General features: G+C 38.8%; 1 protein-coding gene across 1 annotated transcript in view; it reads left to right on the top strand.

Annotated features, from left to right (window-relative positions):
• The window catches only part of LOC137999974 (beta-mannosidase-like), a 33335-nt gene that overhangs the window by 2095 nt on the left and 21240 nt on the right, over positions 1-10000 (top strand). The window contains exons 2-10 of the mRNA XM_068846027.1: positions 1-141; positions 1113-1147; positions 3364-3431; positions 4422-4663; positions 5522-5624; positions 6322-6390; positions 6651-6792; positions 7213-7306; positions 7913-7992. The exon at positions 1-141 is cut by the window's left edge and continues 173 nt beyond it. Of these exons, the coding sequence (XP_068702128.1) occupies positions 1-141; positions 1113-1147; positions 3364-3431; positions 4422-4663; positions 5522-5624; positions 6322-6390; positions 6651-6792; positions 7213-7306; positions 7913-7992 (974 nt within the window). The remainder of the gene's footprint in view (positions 142-1112; positions 1148-3363; positions 3432-4421; positions 4664-5521; positions 5625-6321; positions 6391-6650; positions 6793-7212; positions 7307-7912; positions 7993-10000) is intronic.

Genomic DNA, 10000 nt, shown 5'->3' with positions numbered 1-10000 from the left:
TGCTTCACCTCTGCAATTTTATATGCCAAAGAACAAGCTAAAAAGTCTCCATATGATGTCCCCCCTGACTGTCCAGTCCCAGTGCAGCATGGAGAATGTCATGGAAATTTTATTAGGAAAGAGCAAAGTTCCTTTAGTTGGGTGAGTGGATAGTAGGGATAAACATATCATAGTCATGGAGCCCTACATTGTGGGTGGATGGATACGAGTGAAAGTGTTGGGGCAGGAGAGAAAAAGCCTTCTTCAGAACAGGCCCCAGTTGTTCAAACGATGGATTTGATAAATCACTATCCAGTGGATAAGTATTAGTGAAACCAATTGCGCTAACCAATGGATAGTGATTTGTTGGTGGATAGCGCTATCCACCTTTTCAACAACTAGGGCCAGAAATGCTAAATAGCCAATTATAACCAAAGTTTTGAAGATTGTTGAATTTTCACACAAGATTATGAATAACAATGGAGCTCATAGTGTCCTTTTCTGGAGTGAAACATAATAACAGCGATGGCCTGGTTGGGTTTCTGGTAACACCCTGGTTTCATGTGACCATAAGGACCAGTGAATGCATCAGGAGTGCGTGCCTGTGGACTGCATCCCTGCACTCTGGGTTCGAATCCCTTGACTCATGCACTCCAAAGTTCAATCAGCTTTCCATCCATTTGTGGTGGGTAAAACGAGTACCACTATCACTGGGGACAAGTTGTGCATGCGACGGGGTTGGAGTAGTGCCTACCCCAGCTGTAAGTTACGGTAGAAGCTAAAGAAAAAGGAGCCTTTGGGTTGCCTTTGCTTTCGGGCGGCCTCTCATAAAATGACCAACCATTACCATGAAACAAAAAAATTGTCTCAAATGTTTTCAGCATGGCGAGAATGTTACAAAAGTACATGGTACTGGGCTCTTATATTTTCTCTTTTTACTAGTCAATATTGTATCAGCAAGTCTCAATTAAACTGTAAGTCTAGAGTAGCTGGGAATATCTATTCTGTAGGTGCCAGCACTTTTTGATATCCCTGAGAAATGTGTTCATGATAGGTTCAGGCTGCACTAATATGTTACATTATACTATTGGGAACCTTTGTTAGACATCAATGCTAAACTCTGTTTTTTCCAGGACTGGGGACCAGCATTTGTCCCACAAGGAATATGGTAAGTTCTTGACGTGATAATGACTTTGTGCATACGTAAACTGGTCACTGTCTTTAAAGTGCTCCTGACCTCAAATATTTTCTGTTCCTAAATGTAAATCTCCCCATCCAAAGCAAACATATGTCACCATTGTTACCTGGCAGAATTTTAGCTTTTTCTGTGCCATGCACTAATCCGCGTAAACTTGCCAGAAGTGGCTGCCGCATTAATTTGGACCCGTGACCATGATGTGAGAGGCATGCTATTCTCAATCTTATGTCACAAAGTGCTTTGGATTCTCGTTTTCAAATAAATTTTGTATAATTGTAATTTAAAAGCAGTTTGTGGCGTAAAATCGAGAATAGACCCATTCCTCTCACAACACAGTTGTGGGTCCAAATTACTGCTAGTTTTGATATTACTTTGCGTGTCTCACCCATTAGATAGAAAGCGGAATTTTGAGGTAAGAATGGTAAAACATGTTTTCTTTTGGTGGGGAGATTAATAATTATAATTGTATATGAAAATTATTTGAGTTTAGGTGCACTTTTATTTACTCTTGACACATAATATTAATATTTTACTCTTTTTAAGAGGGACATAGTTTGAGTGATTAACCCAATGACTCCCAGGGGTTCCCTATTGATAAGTAAAATTGTCTGGCATTAGACAGAGTAAAATACTAAGTATGGTCGGTTTAGGCTGGTTTGGACATCAAAGGGTTAAGGCCAGATGATTTTACTCATCAATGGCGGCCACTTCTGGGCGGTCACGCCAAAACGCAGACTGCAGACTGTCACAGTGCAGACCAGGGGTAAAATATGGCGTTACCCTCACTATTATTGAGAGCTAACCGCAAACAGACTAACCTGAATGTTATTTAGGCCTAATTAGGCTAACTGAATGTTATTTAGGCCTAATTCAGGCTAACCAAATTTTCATTTTGCAGACGGTCTGCACAGTCTGCAGTCTGCGTTTTTCAGTGTCCCACTTCTGGGGCTAAAGGGTTAACAACATCTAAATCCACTTACATGTGAGGTGATTCCCTGGTTTTGCATTGTGCAACCCTCCTGTGCATAACTTCTTGCGTCTGTGGCATGCACATTAGCTTGCGCACATTGATAAACTGGAGGATTTTCATTGATGCCAAGCTTAATCGGTGAAGGAATCACTATTTTACCTGAACGAGCATGGTGACCCCCATTTTAAGAAAAACGTTGGATAGTAGAAGTTGCAGTATTTATATATAAATGCCGTGAAACTGCATTTGGAGCCAGACACTGAGTTTGAGGTGATGATGTAGCGGCCCAATTTGCTTGCATTGCTTTGCTAGATTTTGCAATTTGAAATCAGTTTACTGAAAGATTTTAGCCTGGAAAAACAAGTAGGCCCAAGTTTTCAGTAATATTCAGTAGCTTTACCTATACAACAACAATTTCTCCGGTTGATTAAGTTCCGAACGCTATTCACGTGATTCAGTAAAAAAACACTTAAAATAAATGGCATGCAGCGCAAAAACAAACACAGTGACTCCATCGTTTTATTGCATTTTTTGAATGTCCTGTGCATGAATATCAATTATTGCGCCAAGTTTGACAAGAATCTGGATGGTACGTCATTTTCAAGGGAATTACCTTAAAAAACTATATCCCCTATGAACCCTTCCATTCTAAGAGTAACAATTAAGCCTGGTTCACACATGCGACGCAAATGCAAAAGGAAACGCAGAGATGTTCATGTCGAACGCAAATGCAAACACGTTGAAATATGCATGCTCAATTGAGTATCCCAAGATGGAGTCAATGAGTCAACCCTAGAGGCATGGAACGAGTATTTTCACCTCGCGTAAATCCTTGCGATTGCGTTACATGTGAAATGCAAATGCAACCGCAAATGCAAATGCAAGGAAATGAAATTTTTCTATTTTTCACATCTGCGGTTGCATTTGCATTTGCATTTGCGTTGAGGTAGTTCATGCATGTATTTCTTTGCGTTTGCATATGCATTTGCATTTGTATTTGCATCATATGTGTGAACCAGGCTTTATAGATTTTACTCAGATTGTCTAATGCCAGATGATGTTACGTGTCAATGGCAGCAACTTCAGTGCTCAAACTCTCAATAGGTCTCATTTCTGAGGCATTTTCTCTTGGCATTTGAAGACTCTTCTGTGCCATTTTGCATCTCTTATGAAAACTTTGTTGTGTTTGTAAAAATTTTGTGTACTTGGTACTCAGGCGGAATGTATCCTTACAAGCTTACAATTCAGCTGTAATAAGGGACATCACAGTAACATCCACAAAAGGTAACTAACATTTTTTGACTTGCATCTTTTACTTTAACTTTTTGTTATATCATAATTTTTTTTTGAGAAATTAGCTTGACTTAAAACTGAGGGGTTTTCACTTTTGGAATCTCATTAACATGTACAGTCACACAATTAGTAACAAATATTATCATTGTCCCCAAACATGCTCAGGAGGAGAAATAATTATCATTCAACAACATGTGTAACATGTTGTTTCAGAGCTTGCTCTATGTGCTGGTCATTTCCCTTTCTTGAATACTATTATAATATTTATCAAATCATATTGTAAAAAAGAAAGTTTTGAAATGCAATAGGTACCTGTTTTGTCTAAATGAAATGTTTTTGTCTGTTCAGGTTTTCTGAATTTACTAGTCATTTCACAGAAATCCTAAGCATAAAACAGGCCTCTCATGGCAACATTTACTAAACTTATAATTTTTATTACAGCAATTTGTACACCATACGGTAAAAAGTTGTTCCTCCATTCCTTTCAGTGTTCTGAACAAGTTTCTAAAGTGAACTTTGTCAAAATTTTAAATTAAAAAAGTTTGACTTCCAGATAGAAAAATAAACACTGTTTGAGCTTGGGTATCCTGTGGTCAATTCTACTTGTACCACTGCTAGGTGATCTGGTGATGTAATTTGGAGGACTGGGAAGAAAAATTTTAACGCCGTATCCCACAACTGTGCGCGGCCTTAGGTGTTGCTTCCAAACTCCCTGTAGTATTCCATTGCCAAAACTCTACAGATCATTCTGTGCCTACCACATTTTCCTGTTACTGAATGAACAGTCAAGAAGAACCGACGAGATCTTTAGAACCTCGCCTCTGCCATGTTGAATCAAAAATAAGGCTGCGCGCGGTTGTGGGATACGGCGTCAAAATTTTTCTCCCCAGTCCTCCGAATTACGTCACCAGATCACCTGGTGTTTATTGGCTGAATCTCTGATTTGTTTTTTTTTTTGTCTTTCTTTTTCTTCTTTTTCAGTCAACTCAGTCAATGTAACATGGCAGTTGTCAGTAGCAGTTTTCATAGATGCAGCTTCTGATGGAGTCCCTGGGACACTTAATCTCAACCTTCCTCAGCTTGCACGCTCTCTAAAATTTGCATTGAAATTGTCACAAGGTTTACAGAGAGTTAGTTTGCCAGTAATGACATTTTCAAAGAAAGATGACGTGAAAGCTTGGTGGCCTCGGGGATATGGAAAACAGAGTCTTTACACTGTCAAGGTAGGTAAAATACATTCAACTATCAAGAAAGCGGCTTAATTTCCAGTGAGTACATGGACAACTTGTCATGCAGGATTGACCATTTTGTCCAGAGAATAGTGTGCACCAGAAAAAGAGCAAAGAAGCAGGGAAATTAATTATCAAACCAATTTCATCCCCTTTCTCTCAAGGTACCGTAGGTCAAAAGTACTGTTAATGCTAAGGGGCCGGACTTGGTTTATAATGAAGTCTTTGAGGTCATTCTCTTCTGCCATGTTGTTTGTTTGTATCAAGGAATCTTTGTTCTACACCACCTCTCCTCATCCTGAAGTGTAAATGGCCACTTGCAAGTACTGATATCCAATTACGCAACAGAGGACGTTTTCCGTGTTTTCATAGCTTCATCTAAACACGAAGGGGGAGTTAGGAGAATTCAAGACAGTTATGCAAACCCGAGACGCAGTAGAGTGTTTGCATAACCGTCTTGAATTCTCCCAACTCCCCCGAGTGTTTAGATGAGGATATGGAAACATGGACAAAAGTCCTCAAATTGCTTTTATAAAATATTTCTCAAGATAATTTGACAAATTAAGGAAAATGCTGGTTTTTTTACGTCTTGATTGAAACAGATTTTTTGACACATGCTCATATTTCCTACCAGCCAATCAAAACGTGCGTCTGACAATACATAATCAATCAAGATTCGTTTGAGGTCACAGCCGTGTTTCCATACTCTCATCTTAACACAGCTATTGACCAATGAGAGTGCACCTACTATCCTAATTATTTTATAATTATTAGTGGTCAACTTCACCATACTTGAAGGAAGATTCTCAGTTGTCATTTTTGATCAAAGTACATAACTTATCATGACTTCAGGTTGTGTTCTCAAGCAGTTCTGGTGAAGAACAGTCAAGCATATCTCGTAAAATTGGGTTCAGAAAAGTCATACTTCAGCAGGAGCGAATCAATGGATCTTCAGGTTAGACCAATAGAATGTTCTCTGGAAGGAAATACACAAAAGGATTTGTAGCTCTTTTGGATCGGGCTTTGTTGTGACAAGGTAGAGATAAGCTATGACATCAAGTACATGTATCTATTTACAGCGTGCAGGGTTCGTGCTACTCCTTGAAGTCCTTGAAAAGCCCTGGAATTTAATTTTGGACTTCAAGGGCGCTTGAAAAGCCCTTGAAAAAAAGGATTTTGTGGAAACTGCTCGAAAACTCCTTGAATTTTTTCTTGGGTGAAGATTGTCCAAGGGCGCTTTCCATTTGACAGAACTGACCGGCCAGACCAGGCCTTTATTTATAAAGGGAATGTTACAAGTGAGTTTGGCACTTTGATGTTTAATCATGTCGTCAAATCCTGACCCAATTGAAGAACTGAATTGTCGCAACAGTTCTGCATTAAACTACATACATTCAGAGAAAATGACAACATTAACTTAAACAAAGATGAATCCAGACCTGAGAGAGAAATGTTTCTTTTTCTGCATGCATGGTGTTGCTTTCCTTTCCTACGACTTATAAAATATTTCATTATAAATCCCAAGACCATGATTGAATTCACTTCCTGGTTTTTTCCACCGATTTTGTAAATGTATCAAACAACGTCGATCTTATCAAGAAGTCAAATGCCATTTTCGTAAAAAGAGGTTGAAATTTTTACATCTGTTTCAGGATTGGGATTTCATTTTGAAATCAATGATTTACCAATATTTCTCAAAGGAGCCAATTGGATTCCGGCAGGTATAACGACAGTTAAATTTAGTTAAATTATGTACTGGGGCCCTACATGTGATGGTCGCCTTTTTATTTTTAATATGCAAAAAGGTCTTCAAGTCAGGACAATATATGGAAACCATGACATGTCAGAACTTCCCTTTTTAAGTGCGACTGTTGATGCAGTTTTGTTTACATGTAGTAATGTTGCATTTTACTACTGTTTGGTCAGATAATGTTTTGTTGTCTTTTCACTGCTATTACTGAACAACTGTCCGCTTCCCCAGATGCCTTTGAGGACCGTGTAACAAGCTCAGTTCTTAGGAATCTTCTCCAGTCTGCTGTTGACGCAAACATGAATGTCTTGAGGAACTGGGGAGGAGGGATCTATCAACATGATGAGTTCTATAGCATAGCGGATGAATTGGGGTACAGTATCAACGAATCTATTATATATATATAGTATCAAGGGATGTCTGCACAGCTACAGTTTTCACTTTTGTTAAGGGACCAGGTCGTTGGAAATTAGGATAGATGTGGCCAATAAGGGGATGATAATGTGGAGTGGAACCCAGGCCATAAGATAAGGGGAACACGTCAATCACTTTTTCTTGAAGTAAACAGCAAAGCTGACAGGTGTATCCGCGATAGTTTATTTCTTTGTCATCCACTTGACTGAGATTAGACAGAAATGGCAGTTGCAGTAGCCACGAATAGGGCTGTCCCCAACAGAGTTTTTCTGATTGCACGAATATGGACCGGCTCAGCGAATGAAGAAGCACGAGGTACATACCGTTATAGAATTCATAGAATTCATATAGTCATTCATCATCATTATATTTTTTTCAGGTTGCTTGTTTGGGAGGAATTTATGTTTGCTTGTTCGTTGTACCCAACTGACGAAAATTTCTTGAATTCAGTTAAAGAGGAAGTGCGATATCAGGCAAGTCAATCAGTTACGTACTCCTACCACACGCTCAAGCTTTTCTCTTCTCTTTTTGCATCATTTTGCAATATCAAAAGCTTCCATGATAGAAATTTTCCAAACAGTAACAAAATGACGAATAAAACACTATTTGCCAGAGAGAGTGCTTCTCATGGTTGGAACTACAATTAAAAAACTGACAGTCTTCTGACTATCCAAAATTTATTGACTGGTGATTGCAGAGAAAATGTAAGTTTAACTCTTTTGGCTCTTTATACCAGCAGCCCATGACGATTTAGGATCTCGATTTCGTATAATATGTCAGTAAAAGGTAACCTTTTTTTTTCGGAAGTATTAGTGCATCGGCAATTATTCAGTCGGAAATGGTCGTTAAGCCAACGGAAAACGCTACTGTTGCCTTGTGGAAAAATTCTCGCATTAGAAGACCAAGGAAGCCAATCCTGAAAAAAAGTCGACTCCACTAGCTTCTTCCTCGGTAGCCTTCAAACTTTGTCAAGCACCAAAAAACAAACCATAAACTGTACCAGAGAAACTACAAAGGCACACAACAAAGGCACACAACAACACAATTTTTGTGTTTTACGACGATTGTCCTTGTTACAGGTTCGGCGCTTGCATTATCATCCATCCGTGTTTGTTTGGAGTGGAAACAACGAAATTGAAGGAGCTTTGGCAGATGGTTGGTTAGTATAATTCAAACATTGATTACCACCCTGACTTAGTCCAAGTGACCTTAATTTACTGTGGTCAATTTTGCGATTAATCATAACCAAGGAAGGAAGTGAAATGTTACTTCCGGTAACTGACGTCATCATATCATGAGCTGACAAGAAAACCCACTCACAAGCAAAAGTCACCGCACAAACTGTTGTTTCCATCGATGGTTTTTCCTCGCCCTTCCTCGCGCTCGTTCTCAGATCAACTGCACATGCGTAAACGAACTGACTTCCGGTTTGAGAAAAAAGCTAAATTTCCGGCGGTTTTAAATTGATTAAAATTTTTTTTACATGGTACGTTTCATCCCCAAAAACAGAATATAGGTAAGCATTGATTTTTTAAAATCATCTTTTTTGAAAAAGTTATGGGTATTTCAGTATCGTTTATGTCTTTAAAAAGAACATTTTTGAAAATAAAAAGAAAACCATGCTTGGCTGGATGCAAAAACGAATACAAATTATCAAACCATCGATTAAATACCCAAATTGCGTAGCTCGGAGACAAATTTAGAGTTTTCTTTTATTGGTCACGTGACCATGGGCGTGGTATGATGACGTCATATTTAGGGTCCGAGGTGGCTTACAAAAGTTGGAAACTGACCAAAATAATGCCAAATTCTCTCAAATTACCTAACCATTACATCCTTAGCAACGCACCCCAAAGAATACGTCAGTGGGCCCTTAAGTGCACTCAGCTTAATCCACCAATCACAGAATGCATCACAATAACCACAGCAACAACCACTTACCCTAGCAAACTGGGGATTTTCCAAAATGGACAAATTTGTAACATTAGACAGTGAAAAAAGAATGAATTAATTTTGTTTTCTCGGAAATTGTAATGGTTATGATTAATTGGTAACAGGACTTCGTGTCGTCCAATTCATTCTGTAATCGTACTCATAATTAAACGAATCGGAATCCCGCTACGCGGTCGTCCGATTTTAGAGAGCTTACGAAACGACGACGCCGACGGCAACGACGACGCTACAAAACAATAGGTTTAGTGAGCAAAAACAATGGCTCTGCACGCTCTGCACGTGCGTTTTACATTTTGGTACATTTCGTTGCCGTCATCTGCTAAATGACGACGTGAAATGACCAAATTCAAGGTTCTATGGAGGACGTTAGCACAAGACGATGAATTTTTAGTTCTCTCTCTACGCTTCCAACCCACTCATACAAGTTTAATTCCTCGATAGTTACTACACATTTTTAACGCGAAACGACATGAAATAGTTTCGTAGTGATACGAATAACGCGAACTCGTATTTTTAAATGAAGTCCTCGTAGCCGTCGTCGTCCTCGTTTCGTAAGCTCCCTTTTGTTAATCACTCGACGACGTATGATTACAGACCAAATTGGGCTCCACTCAGTCCTATTACATATGTACCATTGTTTATTAGTCATCAAGTCGGAATGTTCTGGGTCGTAGTCTTATGATCACTAGGAAATAAAGCAAGTCACATAAACAGTTTTAACGACATCATGAAAACGTGGACGCACACAGTTCACAATTTAAGCATTACACGAACTTAAAAGTCACCATATGTACAATGAAATGAAATATTATTTCACCAGTCAACGCCAAATAGTATTAAAACTGCACTGTTTCTAATAGAGAACTCTGCAGTGAATAAAACTTTAAACGAACATATACTCAGTGCAGGGACCGCGGAGATCATTTTAATGTGCTAAAGGAGAAAGTTTTTTTGGTAAATGATAAACAACCTCAACCTTCTGTAAGTTCCAACTTCTTTGTACTGCTGTCATAACCTGCACTGAGCTGAATGAACCCAAAGAAATATTGTTCACGGATACTTTTGCTATTTTTTTATTTTAATTGTGCCAAACCTCAAATACATTTTAAATCGTAACGATATTTCTTTCCACCTGTAGCGAAGATATGTTACGCCTGTTTGCATTTCCATCATCAATGCATCATCTGCATAGCAAATTAGTCTCAAACTACCTC

The sequence above is a fragment of the Montipora foliosa genome, chromosome 4, assembly GCF_036669935.1.
Source record: "Montipora foliosa isolate CH-2021 chromosome 4, ASM3666993v2, whole genome shotgun sequence".
Taxonomy (NCBI): Eukaryota; Metazoa; Cnidaria; class Anthozoa; order Scleractinia; family Acroporidae; genus Montipora; species Montipora foliosa.
The sequence above is the reverse complement of the archived record's forward strand: the minus strand, read 5'-3'. Positions and strand labels throughout refer to the sequence as shown.